At 49.3% G+C, this 19,105-nt stretch overlaps 1 protein-coding gene across 1 annotated transcript in view; it reads right to left on the bottom strand.

Moving 5' to 3' along the window:
* Positions 1-18,811, bottom strand: part of DDX27 (DEAD (Asp-Glu-Ala-Asp) box polypeptide 27) — a 24,232-nt gene extending 5,421 nt beyond the window's left edge. The window contains 14 exon segments of the mRNA XM_011995409.1: positions 2,339-2,516; positions 2,622-2,703; positions 3,449-3,602; positions 4,829-4,970; positions 5,133-5,232; positions 7,899-8,049; positions 9,333-9,506; positions 11,679-11,784; positions 13,020-13,106; positions 13,227-13,270; positions 14,785-14,950; positions 15,205-15,264; positions 16,442-16,588; positions 18,626-18,811. Of these exon segments, the coding sequence (XP_011850799.1) occupies positions 2,339-2,516; positions 2,622-2,703; positions 3,449-3,602; positions 4,829-4,970; positions 5,133-5,232; positions 7,899-8,049; positions 9,333-9,506; positions 11,679-11,784; positions 13,020-13,106; positions 13,227-13,270; positions 14,785-14,950; positions 15,205-15,264; positions 16,442-16,588; positions 18,626-18,811 (1,777 nt within the window).
* Positions 18,812-19,105: the final 294 nt, after the last annotated feature.

Here is a 19,105-nt window from a genome sequence, read left to right as displayed (position 1 = left end):
CAGGAAGTTGAGGCCAGCCTGGGCAACATGGCCAGACTGTGTCTCTACCAAAAAAAAAAAAAAAAAAAACGTCAGGCACAGTGGCTCAGTGGCTCCCGCCTGTAATCGCACGCTTTGGGAGTCCAAGGCAGGTGGATCATCTGAGGTCAGGAGTTCGAGACCAGCTTGGCCAACACTGTGAAACCCGGTCTCTATTAAAAATACAAAAATTAGCTGGGTGTGGGGGCACACACCTGTAATCCCAGCTACTACTCAGAAGACTGAGGCAGGAGAATTGCTTGAACCCACGAGGCGGAGGTTGCAGTGAGCCAAGATGACACCACTACACTCCATGCTGGGCGACAGAGTGAGACTCCATCTAAAAAAAAAAAAATTAGCCATCATGGTGGCATGCACCTGTAGTCCCAGCTACTCAGAAGGCTGAGGAGAAGAACTGCTTGAACCCAGGAGTTCAAGGCAACAGTAAGCTATGATCGCACCACTGTACCTGGGCAACAAAGCAAGACCTTATCTTAAAATAAAAAAAAATAAGGCGGTGGCTCAAGCCTGTAATCCCAGCACTTTGGGAGGCCAAGGCGGGTGGATCACGAGGTCAAGAGATCGAGACCATCCTGGACAACATGGTGAAACCCCGTCTCTACTAAAAATATAAAAATTAGCTGGGCATTGTGGCACACGCCTATAGTCCCAGCTACTTGGGAAGCTGAGGCAGGAGAATCGCTTGAACCCGAGATGCGGAGGTTGCAATGAGTCGAGATCGCACCACTGCACTCCAGCCTGGTGATAGAGCAAGACTCCATCTCAAAAATAAATAAATAAAATACGGGTGACTACTAATACTATGTAGTTGATGAAAATAATTTAGCTGTGCATTTACTGACATAGGAAATGGTGTTTGTAATGTGTGCCTTCTCTGCTTCATACCCCCCAAAGTCAGAGTGGCCCCTGCCTACTGCTCTGATCTTCTGTGTGTCCCTGCTCACCACGCCTGAGCCTCCTGCCCTTTCTCTTGTTCTCACACACTAAGCTCGTTCCTACCTCACAGCCTTTGCCCTTGTTCTCTCAGCTCAGCACTTTGCCCTCAGACCTCTCCTGGCTGCCTCATTCCGATCATCCAGGACTCAGCTCCAATGCCAGCTGTGCAGAGGTCTTTCCTTAACAGCTTAATGAGGCACTCTCTTCCTGTTGTTCTCAATCACATCTACTGTTAGCTTATTTATTGTCTCTTTCTCCCACCACAGTGACAGCCCTGCTTTGTTCCCTGCTGTATCCCCAGCACCTAGAACATAATAAATAGCACTAGGCCCACAGCAGGACTCAATAACTAGTCACTGATGAAATAAAGACTATGAAAATGAAAAAAATAAAAGGGACATTTAAGAAAGGAAAAATGGTTTGAAAGGACATACACCTAAATGCTACCAGTGGTGAGCTCTTTGACACAGAATTACATTTTTGTTTTTTTATTTACTAATTTCCATCAATCAATATATACTTTTTATTTCATTTTTTAGAGACGGTCTTGCACTTTTGCCCAGGCTGTAGTGCAGTGGCGCAATCATAGCTCACTGCAGCCTCAACCTCCTGGATTTAAGCAATCCTCCTGCCTCAGCCTCCTGAAAAGCTGGGACTATAGGCACACACCACCACGCCCAGCTAATTTTTTTTTTTTTTTTTTTTTTAAGAGACAGGCATCTCACTACATTGCTTAGGTTGGTCTTGAACTCCTGGCCTCTAGCAATCTTCCTGCCTTGGCCTCCCAAAGTGCTGGGTTACTTTGGGTTACAAAGGCAAGAGCTACCATGCTCAGACTAAATATGTATTATTTTTATAACTTAAAAACTTTTAAGGCTGGGCATGGTGGCTCATTACTGTAATCCCAACACTTTGGGGGCAGAAGGTGGGTGGATTGCTTCAGCCTAGGAATTCAAGAACAAAACAAAACTAAAAAAGACTTTAAAGAGGTTGTGCTTTATAGGACCCCCACAGATCAGAGGAACAAAAGCAATGAAAGGACCCAAAAAGAATGAGTACTGATCTCTCTCTTCCCCCCACCAATAGTAAGGGAAAGAGGAGGTTAGTGAGAATTTTGCCCCAAGTGACTCTCTCTTCCTAATTTTCCACCTAAATGGGGCACTGTGTTTACAATTCTGTCATAATTCCCTTCTACACACAGGAGGCAAGCTCAGAGAGGTGAGGCAAAACCTGTACATGGTCACTCGGCAAGGAAGCAGCAGGGCTAGAATTCAAATCTGGCTCTGAACTGCAAAGCCCTTACACTCTGCCCTTGCCCCACCCACCCAAGCCATTCTGCACTGCCACAGGGCTGCCTGCTCACCTTGGGGAAGTATCCTGGCCTTCACAGGGGCCTTGGCAGCTTTTACAATCTCCTTCAGCATCTTCCGCTCATCTTCTCCCACCAGCGAGACTGAGCGCCCAGCCCTGCCAGCACGCGCTGTTCGCCCCACCCGGTGGACATAATGCTTGATAGTATTAGGCATTGTGAAGTTGATTACCTAGAAGGTCAAAAATGAACATCAGTCAGGCCTGGCAAGGGAAGGGGGGTGCGAAGAGGCAAAAAGACTTCCACCAAAAGTCCAAGGAAGATAGGGTCTGCTCACCGTTTTGACCCCCTCAATATCAAGTCCACGGGCTGCCACATCAGTGGCCACGAGGATGTCAATCTGTTCATCCTTAAAACGCCTAGAAACAATCACAAACAGCTGTTCATCCAGACACCCTCCCCTAATAATGTTCCACAAGAGCCTGAGCCAGCAGAGGACAGAACAGGGCATTAAAATGGGGATAGATTCTAAATGTGAGCACATGGGATGTTTACACCCACCCTTCAACAACCCATCACACAGAGCAAGCGTAGTTCTGTGTCTGCTAACAGCATGGGCAATTGTCTCAGTTTAAATCAGCCTATCTTTAACAAACACCTTTCGGCACCCTCTGATGAACAGGGTGGAGAGTTCTAAAGGGTTCCTCCTTGCCAACGACCTTGATGCCATTCTCTGAGAATTAAACAAGAAATCACGTGGAAAGCACACAGCACAGTGCCTGGCAAAGTAGATGCTCAAGTAATGGCTGCTGACTTTGACTCTAAATCTTGTTCAATCAGACCCAGGAATGTTCACCACTCTCAGAAAGCTTCAGAGAAGGGACCATGTGCTGCCTTTCCAAGCCGGCTTCCTCTGTCGCCCCACACAACAGCTGCCATGCTAAGGACAAGCACCTAAGGGCATGAGGGTCATCTCTATGAAGTTGGAGTTCTACATGCATCTAAGACATGACCTCACAGTGGTTGGGTTAAAATTTCAAGGCCAAGATCATCCTATGTGTCCCCTGCTAATGCTCTAATAGAATGCTCAGGGTCCTCTTCTTCCCTCTATCTGCTCTGCCCCAGAAGGATGGTGGGAGCCTGAGTCCCCACCCCAAATGTTACCGGAGGGCCTCCAGCCGCTGCGTCTGTGACAAGTTGCCATGGAGCTCGCCCACCTGCAGTCCCATGAGCCCCAGGAGGATGTGCATGCGGTGGGCCTGCTTCTTGGTCTGCGTGAACAGCATCACATGGTCAGTGAAGGTCCTCGTCAACAAGGCTGGCAGGAAGAGAGGACTGAGCTGGCAGCTGTTTCTAGGCTCTTATTCAACATGTACCCCCTCCTCATCCACAAAGTATGGTCACTGTGCCTGGCACTGGATAGACAGGCATTGTCCCTGTCCTGTGGAACTCAAATTCCAGGGTGGATACAGAGAAACCAATTCCTGGGGGGTGAAAAATGTTGTAAGAGAGAGTGCAGGGAGGAGGGGAAGCAGCTAAGGGCTGGCCTCTCTGAAGAGGTGACATTAGGTTGAATGACAAGGCAGATGATCCATGGGAAGATCCAGGGGAAGATTCTAGACAGAGGAAATGGCAAACATGAAGGCCCAGAGGCAGGAACGAGCTTATAGTGAGAAGTGCAAGCAGGCAGCCGGATGTAGTGGCTCACACCTGTAATCCCAGCACTTTAGGAGACCAAGAAGGACAGATCACTTGAGGCCAGGAGTGCAAGACCAGCCTGGCAAACATGGTAAAACCCTGTCTCTACTAAAAATACAAAAATTAGCCAGAAGTGGTGGCGAGTGCCTGTAATCCCAGCTACTTGGGAGGCTGAGGCACGAGACTCGTTTGAACCCAGGAGGCAAAGGCTGCATTGAGCCAAGATCGTGCCATTGTACTCCAGCCTGGGCGACACAGCAAGACTCTGCCTCAAAGGAAAAAAAAAAAAGTGCAAGCAGGCGAATGTGGCTGGAGCCATGAGCAAGCCTACATGGCTGGGGACCCCGGGCAGGCAAGGGCCAGGCCCGAAGAGTCCTAAAAGACTCACTAAGATGTTTGGATTTTAGTCTAAAACCAATGGAAGCCACCGCAGGGTGTTCAAATAAGGATGTAACAAGTACAAATGTCTTCTGCAAGCAATCATCATAAATGCTCTGCAATGCAGTCACAAAGGGCCGAGTGGAAGCGGGGAGCCCGAGCAAGAGGCTGCACAACGATCCAGGCGACAGAGACCAGTGGTCTGGACTGATGCGTACAACCGCAGCTGATGCCAAGTGGTTGGGAGTTGAACAGGACACAAAGAGGATTGGTGAGGCGATAAGACAAAGGGAGGAAGGACCCATGGAGAAGTGAGGCAGCGGATCATCGTTAGTGCAGTGCAGCCTCTGCGCTGGGGAAGACTGGATGGCAGAGGCGCAGGGGAAAAACCAAACACTTCGGCATGGACAACACGAGCTCAAGGAAGCTGACCAGCCCACCCTGCCCAGGCTCGCCCTCAGCTGCCACCTGCCACGATGGCTTCCCGGTCTCCTTCCCGATTAGGCCGGATCCGGATGAACTCCTGCCGCAGGAAGGGAGCCACATCCGTGTTGCTGTTCACAAATATCCGGACAGGATTCTTCAAGGAGACAGACGCCAGATCTTTCACCTGCCAAGCGCAAAGCCGGGTTTGCTCAGCTGGCAACCGGGTAGTGGGGAAGGAGGCAGCAATGCTCACCCCAGGCAAACCCCCTCAACCCCAGTCAGGGTCCTCTGCACAGCCCCCTCCGCGCACACCTGCCACCCGCCACAGAGAAGTCCCTCGGCCCACCTCGTCTGTCATGGTGGCTGAGAAGAGCATGGTCTGGCGGTGGTGGGAACACATTCGGATGATCTCCTTCATCTGCTCCTCAAAGTACTCATCCAGCATCCTGGGAGCAAAGAAAGACATGTCAGAACTGGGGAGAGTGCCCTTCGGTCACAGTGAGGGGCACAGGATCGCATACCGGCTGCTGTTTGTTGTCATTGGTTACATTTAGGACTCATCTATTTTATTACTTTATCTTTTCACCAAGAATTATCATTTTGCCACATTTGCTTTGTCTTTTTGTGGCAAGTCAGTCGCAGATGTCATAACACCTGACCCCAAATATTTCAGCACACAACTCCTAAGGACTAGGGCCTTCTCTTACAGAAACACAACTTCATCAACACGCCCAAGACTTTCAAGTGGGTGAATATCTAAAGTACAGGCCACATTCACATTCCTTCAGCTGCCTCCAGGTGTCTTTTTTTTTTTTGAGATGCAGTTTCACTCTTGTTGCCCAGGCTGGAGTGCAATGGCGCAATCTTGGCTCACTGCAACCTCCGCCTCCCAGGTTCAAGCAATTCTCCTGCCTCAGCCCCCTGAATAGCAGGGATTACAGGCATGCACCACCACGCCCAGCTAATTGTGTATTTTTAGTAGAGATGGGGTTTCTCCATGTTGGTCAGGCTGGTCTCAAACTCCCGACCTCAGGTGATCCGCCTGCCTCAGCCTCCCAAAGTGCTGAAGTTACAGGCATGAGCCACCATGCCAGGCCAAGTGTTATTTTATAGTTACCTTTTGTTTTAGTACAAGAACCAAAGTTCCTGCCTTGCAACTGGCTGCCACGTCTCTAGTCTTCTTGCATCTAGAAAAGCCCCCTCAGCCTGGGCAGCATGGCAAAACCCCGTCTCCACAAAAAATACAAAAATGAGCTGGGGCCGGGCAAGGTGGCTCATGCCTATAATCCCAGAACTTTGGGAGGCTGAGGCGGGAGGGTCACTTAAGCCCAGGAGTTCAAGACCAGCCTGGACAACACAGCAAGACCTTGTCTCTACTTATTTAATATAAAATAAGCCAGGCATGGTGGCGTGTGCCTGTAGTCCCAGCTACGTCGGGGGACTGAGGCGGGAGGATCACCTGAGTCTAGGAAGTAGAGGCTGCAATGAGCTAGTGTTCGCACCATGGCACTCCAGCCTGGGTGACAAAGCAAGACCCTGACTCACAAAAAAAAAAAAGAACGAAAAGGCCCCTCATCCTTCTCGCACTCTGGATTCATCTAATTATTTCCCAGTAACTGGATTCAGAGAAATTCTCAAGGGGACAGCACTGCTGGGCGCAGCTGTGCCCTGTATTCATGCTCCATCACCAGACACTGACGGCCAGTTTGTTCTAGAACCGGGGATGTGAGGTTGGTCACTGGCTATAGTGTCTGCCAGATCGCTCCACTGTAAAGGATCCTTTTTCTCTTTATATATAATAGTAATCTGTGAGATTCCTTGGATTCCATATTTTCAGCAAGCCCAACCCCTTACAGCATTTCTCCCCCAGTGCAGGCTGCAGTCTAGGTCCAGGTGTCACACAGAGCTGTCTTCTGATCTTCCAAATCTCAAATACTTCCTCCGCCTTTTTTGGTCTTTTGAGATACATACTTGAATAGTTTCCCTCCCCCTTTAAAACCTAAACCAGATCAAGTCCCCTTGACTTAAAATGATCTCCTTTTCATCCTTTAGGCCTCAGGAATGGGTCTTTTGTTCTGAGGGAGTCAGCCAATCGGTTATTCAACAAGTATTTACTGAGTGCCTGCTATATACTAGACACGCCCCTATGCATGTAGCCCCTTCATGAATACTGTATCCTAGGGAGACAGGGGAGACATGGCACTCCATGAACCCTCAGTGACAATGCAGGCAGGACGGGAGGAGCAAGTTAGGGCAGGACCATCACAGGGCGGCCAGCAAAGGCCCCACTAACAAGGTGATAACTGGAACAGAAACCTGAAGGGGCAGGAGATGGCTCCAGGCTGAGGAAAAGGCAAACATAGAAGACACAAAGTGGGGGCGTGTGGACAGTCTGTGCTGACAGGCGGGCTGTGGGGTGTGAAAACAGGAGAACACGCAGAGAACTCAGAACAGCTGGAAGGATGGAGCTGCCATTCCCCAAGCTGGTGAAGATTCAGGGAGGGGTGTCAGGATCAGAAGCGGTTTAAGGGCCTGTAACCTTAGCATGCCCTGGGGCTGTTTGAGAGCTCCTTCCCCTGCCCCGCCTCCAGCCTCAGTCCAGAGTTCAGGAAGAGTTCCTTCTGTTCAGTCCCAGAGCAAAGAGGTGAGCAGACGGCACACGTAAGAGAGGAACAGAGCTGGGGGGCAGGGCGGGGGAGAGGGAGTCCAGGCTGCAGTCACAGAGGCCCTGTGGGAGCCGCGCTGGCACTTCCTCTTCCTCCCTCCTCAGCTCCTCGACACTGTGATGTGCATATGTCCTTATCTCCCATTTACAAACGAGAAAAGATTTTGTTTTGAGAATCTAAATGTTTCCAGATCTCCCTTAGGAAGTGGCAGGGCCAACATTTGACCGGCCTCATCACTTAACCACCATAATAGAGAAAGAAAGAGAAAAAACAGGAAAACACAGACTAAGGCTGGACAGAGGCCCCAGCACCAGTGGCTGATCTGGTATCGCACACCAAAGGCCATGGCCCAGAGCCGCAAAGAACAACGCAGTGTAGCAGGTCCACATCCTGGTTGTGGGCCTTGGAACCCCACAGTGCCCTGGGCCCCACGCTGGGAGGAGCACCTGTCAGCCTCATCCAGGATGAGCACCTCGATGCTGCTCAGGTGGAAGGAAGGGCAGTTGTGGAGGTGATCGATGAGCCGGCCTGGGGTGGCGATGAGGATGTCAGGCGCTGCCCGAAGAGCTGCTTCCTGAGACTTCACGTCCAAGCCGCCTGCAAAGAGGAAGAGCCCCACCAGGCGGCCAGGTCAGCTGCTCATGGGTGTTGACTGAGCACCAGCCACTCACCAGGCCTCAGGCCAGATGCAGAGGAAACCACTGAGAGAGTAAGACTAACAAAGGCCCAAGCATATGGGTTTCCCAACACACTGGAAAAGACAGATCATGTCATTAAAATTGTGCTAAGTGCAAAAATCAACAATGATGATGACACAAAAGCACTTCAGAAGAGAATGCATGGGCTAGGAGCGGTGGCTCACGCCTGTAATCCCAGCACTTTGGGAGGCCAAGGCAGGTGGATCACTTGGGGTCAGGAATTCGAGACCAACCCACCCAACATGGCGAAACCCCATCTCTAGTAAAAATATGTAAATTAGTTGGGCGTGGTGGTGCACGCCTATAATCCCAGCTACTTGAAAGCGGTGGGAGAATCGCTTGAACCCAGGAGGCAGAGGTTGCAGTGAGCCGAGATCATGCCATTGCATTCCCGCCTGGGCAAAAGAGTGAGACTTCCTCTCAAAAAAAAAAAGAGAATGCCTGAAACATCCAAGGACTAAGAGAAGCAGCTGCGGAAAGTGATGAAGTGTTACAGGGAGACAAAGATCACTTCTGACTTCCAATTGCACAAGGAGGACAAAATGCAGGCTAGATAACACTATCATATAACTTCATTGGAAAAACGCTGTCCAAAATATTTATTATTCTCACAAAGCAAAAATTATATTCCAAATTTGTTCAGTACCAAGAAAAAAATGTTCATAGTTGTCAGGTTTCATTTGTCAAGGTTGGTTAAGTTTCAATCAAATCCCACCTGCCTAAAGCACTATGAAAACACGTCGGCTGGGCACAGTGGCTCACACCTGTAATCCCAGCACTTTGGGAGACAAAGGCAGGCGGATCACAAGGTCAGGAGATCAAGACCATCCTGGCTAACACAGTGAAACCCCATCTCTACTAAAAATATAAAACATTAGCTGGGCGTGGTGGCGGGCACCTGTAGTCCCAGCTACTTGGGAGGCTGAGGCAGGAGAATGGTGTGAACCGGGAGGAGGAGCTTGCAGTGAGCCCAGATCACGCCGCTGCACTCCAGCCTGGGTGACAAAGCAAGACTCCATCTCAAAAAAACAAAAAAACATGTCTTCCAGGTTTTAAGTGAATTCAATCAACACAAAGGCCTATCCTGGCACCTGGCACCAACACCAACAGATGGTAGGGCACATCCATCCTCCACCCCACCACAGTCTCTGAGGGGCTGGCAACCCTTGGCCAGAAACTCACCCACAGCCAGGCAGGTGGTGATGTTGCAGAACTGGGCCAGCTGTCTGGTGACAGAGTGCACCTGGATGCCCAGCTCTCGGGTGGGCACCAGCACCAGCACGCGGGTGACTGGAGCCTGGCGGGGTTTGTAAATCAGACGCTCCAAGACAGGCAGGGCAAAGGCAGCAGTTTTACCTGGAGGGAAGGGCAGCAAGGAAGCAATGAGAAGACGTTCAGTTCCCTCCAGGGTTAGGTTTTCACCAGAGCACAGAAAAACCACGTCTGGTCAGGGAAAATAAAGGAATTAATTTTTCTTTTTTTTTTTTTTTTTTTTTTTGAGACGGAGTCTTGCTCTGCCGCCCAGGCTGGAGTGCAGTGGCTGGATCTCAGCTCACTGCAAGCTCCGCCCCCCAGGTTCACGCCATTCTCCTGCCTCAGCCTCCCGAGTAGCTGGGACTACAGGCGCCCGCCACCTCTCCTGGCTAGTTTTTTGTATTTTTAGTAGAGACGGGGTTTCACTGTGTTAGCCAGGATGGTCTCGATCTCCTGACCTCGTGATCCGCCCGTCTCGGCCTCCCAAAGTGCTGGGATTACAGAGGAATTAATTTTTCATAGAATATTTTTTCTGCTTGCAAATCATATGGTCAGGCTCACATATGTAATCCCAGCACCTTGGGACACCGAGGCAGGTGGATCACCTGAGGTCAGGAGTTCAAGACCAGCCTGACCAACATAGTGAAACCCCAATGCTACTAAAAATACAAAAAACTTAGCTGGGCATGGTGGCAGAAGCCTGTAATCCCAGCACTTTGTGAGGCCAAGGCAGGCAAATCACCTGAGGTCAGGAGTTCGAGAACAGCCTGGCCAATACGGTGAAATCCCATCTCTACTAAATACATAAAAATTAGCCAGGCATGGTGGTAGGCGCCTGTAATCCTAGCTACTCAGGAGGCTGAGGAAGGAGATTCGCTTGAAACCGGAAGGCAGAGTTGCAGTGAGCTGAGAACGCGCCACTGCACTCTAGCCTGCGTGACAACAGCAAAACTCTGCCTCAAAAAAACAATAATAATAATATGGCCGGGCGCAGTGGCTCATGCCTATAATCCCAGCACTTTGGGAGGCTGAGGCAGGTGGATCACGAGGTCAGGAGTTCAAGACAGCCTGGCCAAGATGGTAAAACCCCATCTCTACTAAAAATACAAAAATTAGCTGGACATGGTGGTGTGTACCTGTAATCCCAGCTCCTCAGGAGGCTGAGGTAGAAGAATCGCTTGAACCCGGGAGGTGGAGTTGCAGTGAGCCGAGATTGCACCACTGCACTCCAGCCTGGGCAACAGAGCAAGACTCTGTCTCAAAAAAAAAACTTTACTCCTCTGACATGACAGGGCCAGGAAGCCATGGTCACAGAGATTAAGGATACCGCAAGAGCATTAAATGAAAATGACCTTCATCAGACCCTTTGAAATTTGTGGCCCATTACTAGACCGGGCCCATTACTAGGCCCAAACATCCTCTCATGCACTGTTTATCTTACAAAATTAATCCTTCAGTAGGCCAGGCACGGTGGCTCATACCTGTAACCCCAGCACTCTGAGAGGCTGAGGCGGGTATATCACTTGAGGTCAGGAATTCGAGACCAGCCTGGCCAACACAGTGAAACTCTGTCTCTACTAAAAATACAAAAATCAGCCAGGTGTGGTGGCAGGCACCTGTAAACCCAGCTACTGGGGAGGCTGCGGCAGGAGAATCACTTCAACACAGGAGGCGGAGGTTGTAGTGAGCTGAGATTGTGCTACTGCACTCCAGCCTGGGGAACAGAGTGAGACTCCATTTCAAAACAAAACATTAATCCTTCAGTAAACTGAATAAGCTCTGCAGTCTAGGAAACACTGTTATATCAGTGTCAATTTCCTGGTTTTGATTTTGTCCTACAGTTATGTGGCATGTCACCACTGATGAAGGATTCGAGAGACCCTACACACTATTTTTGCAACTTGCCATTGATCTACAAACACTTCAAAATAAAATGCTTAAAAATTTAAAAATCCTTTACTCTCTCAATTGCACCAGTATATCTTTTTTGTGTTAAAAAAAATTTTATGGCCAGGCACAGTGGCTCATGCCTGTAATCCCAGCACTTTGGGAAGCCAAGATGGGAAGATCGATCACTTGAACCTGAACCTAGGAATTCGAGACCAGCCTGGACAATAAAGTGAGACCCCTATCTCTATGAAATAAAAAATAAAAACAAAATAGTTCAAAAAACCAAGAGTATTTATTTAGCAAAACAGACTTTGGTAAGTCAACCTAGAGCCCAGCCCTGGCTGTAACACCCTTCCGCCTACCCCGGGTCCCTATCCTTTTCACCTGTCCCAGTGGCTGCACAGGCACAGATGTCCTTTCCCAACAGACCCACAGGTATGCACGCCTTCTGGATCGGGGTGGGCTGCTTGAAGCCCATGGCTGTAATGGCCTGAGGAAAAAAGACTGAGTCAGACAGGGTTGAGCAGGGGAAGTCTCAGCACGACGCAAACAGGGCAGGTTTCCAGACAAGTGGGGACCACACCAATCCCCACCAATCATTCATTCCATAAACATTCACTGAACTGAGCGCCTACTACATGTGAGGTGGTGTTCTAGACACTGGGGACACAGCAGTAAATAAAAGAAATAAAAACCCTGCCCTCAGGAAACTTACAGTCTGGTAGAAACAGACCAAAACCAAACACATGTCATATGGAGATATGCTGTGGAAAACAATGCAGCGGTCAGAGGGGCAGTGGGGGAGTGCTGTTCACAGTAGGGCTGCCAGGGAAGATGTCACTGAGCAAGGGATACTGAGTTGAACCCTGAAGGAAGCTAGAGAGCACCCCAAAAGATTTCTGGAAGAGGGCCGGGCGTGGTGGCTCAAGCCTGTAATCCCAGCACTTTGGGAGGCCGAGATGGACAGATCACGAGGTCAGGAGATCGAGACCATCCTGGCTAACACGGTGAAACCCCGTCTCTACTAAAAAATACAAAAAACTAGCCGGGCGAGGTGGCGGGCGCCTGTAGTCCCAGCTACTCGGGAGGCTGAGGCAGGAGAATGGCGTAAACCCGGGAGGCGGAGCTTACAGTGAGCTGAGATCTGGCCACTGCACCCCAGCCTGGGCGACAGAGCCAGACTCCGTCTCAAAAAAAAAAAAAAAAAAAAAGGTTTCTGGAAGAGGCTTCCAGGCAGAGGGAACAGCAAGTGCAAGGGTCCTGAGGAAGAGGAGGCCTGACCTGTTTGAGGGCCAGCAAGGAGGCCAGTGTGGCCAGAGCAGAATGAGTGCAGAGGTGTCATCAGAGAGGGCCAGAAGGGGCAGAGCCTTGTAGGTCAATATAAGGACTTGGGCTTTTAAGCTGAGTGAGACTATAAAGTAGTGAAGGGCTTACAGAAGAAGAGGGACATGATGGAACTCATTGCTTAAGAGAGTTCTCTGGCAACTGTGTGGACAAGAGAGTTGAGGAAGGCAAACAGATAAGCAGAAAGTCCAGTTAGGGGTGGCTGCAATAATCCCATGGTTGCCAAAATAAGCCACTACTGGCCAGGCGCAGTGGCTCAAACCCCAGCACTCTGGGAGGTCGAGGCAAGAGAATTGCTTGATGCCAGGAATTTGAGACCAGCCTGGGCAACATAGCAAGACCCTGCTTCTGCAAAGAAAATTTTTTACAAGAAGCTGCTACCTTCAGAAGAGGGCGGGAAAGGTTCATGTCCTGGAACGAGAGGTTTTCATCGTACTGAGATGCATCTTCAAAAAATCCTCCTGCTTCCTACGCCAGAAAACCAAAAGAGAGATGAGAATTCAACAAAAGGGCCAAGAAACCCAAATGACCTTAAACTCCTTTCAGATTGCCAGCGAGCCGCACACTATCTTGCAGCCCCGAGCTCACCTGTCCTTTCTTCTTCTTCTTCCGATCCTTTACTTTGAGTGTATCTATGGAGAAAAACTTAGCTGATGACCACGGCTCAGACTTACAAAGCACTTGCATTCTGCTGGACACTGTCCTAAGTGCCAATACCACACATCAGCCTCTGAGGGGTGACCATCATCAACCTCATTTCACAGATGAGGACACTTTGTGGCAGCATGGTGAAGTAACTTGCCTAAAGTCAGAGAGAAAGCTAACCCAGTGTCTCTGGTCCAGAGACCAGGCTCTCGACCACTACACTGTATTATGATGCTTTAGCACACATTTCTGCAAGAAATACTTAGTGAGGGCAGAAGCGGTGGCTCACGCCTAAAATCCCAGCACTTTGGGAGGCCAAGGCAGATGGATCACCTGAGGTCAGGAGTTCAGGATCAGCCTGACCAATATGGTGAAACCCCATCTCTACTAAAAATACAAAAATTAGCCAGGTGTGGTGGTGTGTGCCTGTAGTCCCAGCTACTTGGGAGGCTAAGACAGGAGAATTGCTTGCACCCGGGAGGCAGAATTTGCAGTGAGCCAAAATTATACCACTGCACTCCAGCCTGGGTAACAGAGTGAGATTCTATCTCAAAGGAAAAAATATATATATATATTGAGCACTCACTATGTGGCTGGACCCATCTGAGTATGTCACCCCAAATGAGTTTGTATCACAGAGGCATCCGGCAGCCGCACGGGGCTAAATGGGAAAAGAGTAAACTACCTACAAAGTACAACAACCCATACAAAATCCCAAGAGAAAAGAGAACCTAAAAGAAAGGATTCAGCGGGCACAGTGGCTCATCACTCCTGTAATCCCAGCACTTTTGGAGGTCGAGGCGGGAGGACTGCTTGAGCCTAGAAGTTTGAGACTAGCCTGAACAACAAAGCAAGAGCCCATCCCTATGAAAAAAAAATTAGCCAGGCGCAGGGGCATGCACCTGTAGGCCCAGCTACTTGGGAAGCTAAGGCAGGAAGATCACTTGAGCCAGGGAGTTCAAGCCTTCCAGTGAGGTATGATGGCACCACTGCACTCCAGCCTGTGGATGGAGTGAGACCACATCTCTTTTGTGTTGCTTTGTTTTGTTTTTTGAGACAGGGTCTCATTCTGTGGCCCAGACTTAAGTACAATGGGACAATCTCAGCTCACTGAAATCTCCACCTCCCAGGTTCAAGTGATTCTCATGCCTCAGCCACCTGAGTGGCTGGGATTACAGGTCCATGCCACCACATCAAGCTAATTTTTGTATTTTTAGTAGAGACGGGGTTTTACCATGTTGCCCAGGCTGGTCTCAAACTCCTGGCTTCAAGCGATACACCCATCTTGGCCTCCCAAAGTGCTGGCGTTACAGGCATGAGCCACCATGCCCAGCCAACATCTCTTAAAAAAAAAAAAAAATAGAAAGGAGTTCAATGGAGTTCAATGTAGTAGGCAGAATATCTTAAACTGTGCAGAAGAGTGAAGGAAACCCTACAAAATAAAGGAGGATGCCTTCTGATCTCCTGTCCCCGTTGCTGACACCTCCGCCGTAACGTCTACCTGCTTTGGTGAGGATGTTCTCATCAGCTGATGAGTAGTCAGTCTCTGAGGCTTCATCTTCTGAGCCTTCCTCATCATTCCCTTGAAGGTCTTCCTGCTCTTTTGGTTCAGAGCCCTCCTTTGTTTCTTTCTCCTTCTCCAACTTCCCAGACTTGGCTTCTTTAACCTGGGAAAAAAAAAATTAAAGCGAGGGTGATGACAAACTTCTACAGATCCAGAACTTAAGTAGAGCAACAGGAAGCTCTCCGGCCTGAACAGACGGCTGTGGGGATTCTCAGTACTGATGCACAACAAACGCACAGAAGAGCGTGCCTGTCCCAGCCATGCCCAGCTCTGTAAGGGCTTCCAGAGAGATGCTGGGGTCGCGGTGAGAGTAAAGTGTGGGGCATAACAATGAGAAATAGCCACTTTTCCTCTCACCTCTGTTTTCCTTTTCTTTCGAACTTTCTCAATCTTCTCATCTATTGTAGTGGCTGCCCTCTGCAGATAAAAATAAAGAGGTGAAAAGAAATTTTCATTGAAACATCGAATAAGAGAACAAATTCTTCATAATTAATTTGAAAAAGAAAAAATATTGGCATTCTCTGAAAATATATATACGTATTATATATACAAAAATTTTTAAATCCTCTCCAGATATCTTGAAAAGGCAATGCTGGTAAGGCTGAGCGCAGTCGCTCACGCCTGTAATCCCAGCACTTTGGGAGGCTAAAGCAGGCAGATCACCTAAGGTCGGGAGTTCGAGACCAGCCTGACCAACATGGAGAAACCCCATCTCTACTAAAAATACAAAATTAGCTGGACATGGTGGCACATGCCTGTAATCCCAGCTACTTAGGAGGCTGAGGCAGGAGAATCCCTTGAATCCAGGAGGCAGAGGTTGCAGTGAGCCAAGATCGCACCATTGCACTCCAGCCTGGGTGACAGAGTGAGACTCCATCTCAAAAACAAAAAAAAACACAAAAAATTAGCTGGGCGTGGTGGTGGGCACCTGTAATCCCAGCGACTCGGGAGGCTAAGGCACAAGAATCACTTAAAGCCAGGAGGCAGAGGTTGCAGTGAGCCGAGATAGCGCCATTACACTCCAGAAACGGAGAGAGACTCTGTCTCAAAAAAAAGAAAAGGCAATGCTGGTTTATTTCAATCAGAATAAGGACCAGCAAAGCCTGGATTACACTGTTCTGGACAGGCAATCTTTCTCTCTGATGCACGTGAAATGGTAAATAACTTGGATGCATCTTCTAGTTTAACCAGATTCACAGAAAGGCATGGGATCTTGGCAAACAAGCAGATGACAATGACATCTGTGGTAGCTTTGGCTGTGCTGTGTGGGCAGGGACACTGCACAGTGACACCACAGGAGACACCTGGCAAGTGCTCATACTTCATTTGGTATTAATCAAGACGAGACTTCCCCAGCAAGCAGACTCAAAAAAAAAAAAAAAAAAAAAAGACAGTGAGTCATTTCTGATCTCATCAAAAGTATACCAGATACTTTCTTTCTTTTCTTTTTTTTTTTAAACCAGTTATTTTCAAAGGAGTTCTAGTATCTGCTGAATGTAAACAGATGGTCAGTCAGGTCAGGACTAGGCCCTGAAACCCACAGTCCAATCTTAATAGTCCAAGGTCTGGAACTGTCCATCACTGTCAGACTCACCTTCTTCTTGAGTTGGCTCATGACATCAGCCAGGGCCCAGCTGCCATCATAAGTCCCCTCCTTCTCAGTGAAAACGAAGTCAGGATTGAAATCAGCACTGCGGTTCTTCCCCAAGGCTTTTTGTCGTCTGCCCAGCACAATAGGCCCCTGGGAAGGGTAAGAGACAGAGTGACTTTGGGGCTGAGATAAAGAACAATAGAAAGGAAGAAGGGGACAGGCACAGTGGCTCACACCTGTAATCCCAGCACATTAAGAAGCCAAGGCATGTGGATCATTTGAGGTCAGGAGTTCAAGACCAGCCTGACCAACATGATGAAATGCAGTCTCTACTAAAAATACAAAAAAAACAGGCATGGTGGCTCACGCCTGTAATCCCAACACTTTGGGAGGCCAAGGTGGGCGGATCACGAGGTCAGGAGCTCAAGACCAGCCTGGCCAATATGGTGAAACCCCGTCTCTACTAAAAATACAAAAATTAGCCAGGTGTGGTGGCACGCACTGGTAGTCCCAGCTACTCGGGAGGCTGAGGCAGGAGAATTGCTTGAACACGGGAGGCAGAAGGTGCAGTGAGCCAAGACTATACCATTGCACTCCTGCCTGAGCAACAGAGTAAGACTCCATCTCAAAAAAAATAATAAGGCCGGGCGCGGTGGCTCAAGCCTGTAATCCCAGCACTTTGGGAGGCCGAGACGGGCGGATCACGAGGTCAGGAGATCAAGACCATCCTGGCTAACACGGTGAAACCCCGTCTCTACTAAAAAATACAAAAAACTAGCCGGGCGAGGTGGCGGGCGCCTGTAGTCCCAGCTACTCGGGAGGCTGAGGCAGGAGAATGGCGTAAACCCGGGAGGCGGAGCTTGCGAGATCCGGCCACTGCACTCCAGCCTGGGCGACAGAGCGAGACTCCGTCTCAAAAAAAAAATAAATAAATAAAAATAAAAAATAATAATAATAATAATAATACAGAAAAATTAGCTGGGCGTGGTAGTGCATGCCTGTAATCCCAGTTACTCAGGAGGCTGAGGCAGGAGAATTGCTTGAGCCCAGGAGGCAGAGGTTGTGGTGAGCCAAGATTGCACCAGCCAGTAGGCCGCCCGCGCCCACAGGGGACATCAGGGAAATGGGGGCAGTGTGCAGGACCCACAGGCTGCCTGAGGAGTCTCTGCAAAGTGGACAGGCCTGGGGCTCTCTACCAGCAGGCTGGAGAGTTTTAAGCAAGGGAGGTCTCTAACGTGACTGTATCACAAAGAGATCCTTCTGCTGCTAAGCGAAGAATACACTGGAAGTGCTCAAGATAAAGAGATGAAGTATGTTTGGACTGGTGGTGTGCTGGTGTGCTGGTGTGCTGGTGTGCAGGCATGAGACAGCAGTGGCCGGAGCTAGGGTGGGTACAGTGTGAATGGAGAGAGGCGGGAGAAGCTTAAGAGAGATTCATGAGCCAGCTTGCAGAGCACTGGCGGCGCTGAGGAAGAAAAAACTGTCAAGAATAACTCTAAGGTTGCTGGCTTGAGAAGGGAACGGGATGAGAGCGAACACAAGTTCAACTTTGGAGGAGTTGAATTTGTAGAGGCCATGGGACATCTGAATAAATGTATCAAGCGGACAGATGAGACTGCAGAGGGGACAACATCTGGGCTGAATGTTTGAAGGGCAAGCATCCTTTTCAGAACACCGATCCCTCTTTAATTGCCATACTGCTTAATATCTGCAAGCCCCCACACCACCATAGGCTTCAGAAGAGTGGCACTCACCTTGTTCATTGCTACGTCCCCAACGCTTAACACTAGGTCTAGCACACATAAGTATACAATAAACACTGGCTCGATGAACATATGAATGGACAGCTAACCACGGCTCCTTGAGCAGGAACCTGGGCTGACTTCACCTCTTACAAGGTGTAAGAGACCTGCATGTCTCTTACACAGGGCGTGGTTAAATATCAATTCAGTGAATGGATACTGAGTTCAGCAAGGAGACAGGGAACGACACGGCCAAAGAAGCAGGCGGACGTAGAGAAAACCTAGTCGCCGGAAAAATGAGGAAGATCTTGGGGTCCCGGAGAGATCCTTTTAGGGAAACTTCCCGGGCTGGCAGGCGATGATGAGGATTCGGGGACAGGGACCTGAGGAATCGCGGGGAAGAGAAGCAGTCAAGGAAACCCAAAGACCAGAACCGTCCTCATACCTCTTCTTCCTCGTCACCAGAGTCAGACTCGGGCTCCACCGGCACCTCGTCATCCTCGCCTATGGTCCCGATTAAGCCGAGGTCTGCAAGCATGTTGTCGCAGAAGCCACTTCCGGAAGCGAGCACAGCGTGCGGACCAGCACTTGACTTTTGGCCACCTCCTCGTCGTCATTGCGCATGTACCATGCGTCACTTCCGTTCGAGAGCCCCTGCCCCTCTTCCCGTTTCGACCTCTTAAGAGTGCGCATGCGGCAATCTGGGGCGTAGTTTCGTATGACGACATCAAGGGGAGGGGCTTTTTTCAGTAAGCAAATTCCACGGTCACCGGCCTCAAAATGGTGGGAATGTTTGAGGAAAGTGCAAGGGGTGAGAGAGTCTAAAGAGTTGCATTTATAAACTCTAGATGTGGATATTTATATTAAAAAAATGTAGAAGAAAATACAATAAGCAGTTAGCTGTGATTGTTTCTGGGTGGTAAAA

This window comes from Mandrillus leucophaeus, unplaced genomic scaffold (genome assembly GCF_000951045.1).
Source record: "Mandrillus leucophaeus isolate KB7577 unplaced genomic scaffold, Mleu.le_1.0 Scaffold489, whole genome shotgun sequence".
NCBI lineage: Eukaryota > Metazoa > Chordata > Mammalia > Primates > Cercopithecidae > Mandrillus > Mandrillus leucophaeus.
This window is presented reverse-complemented; position numbering and strand designations above follow the sequence as displayed.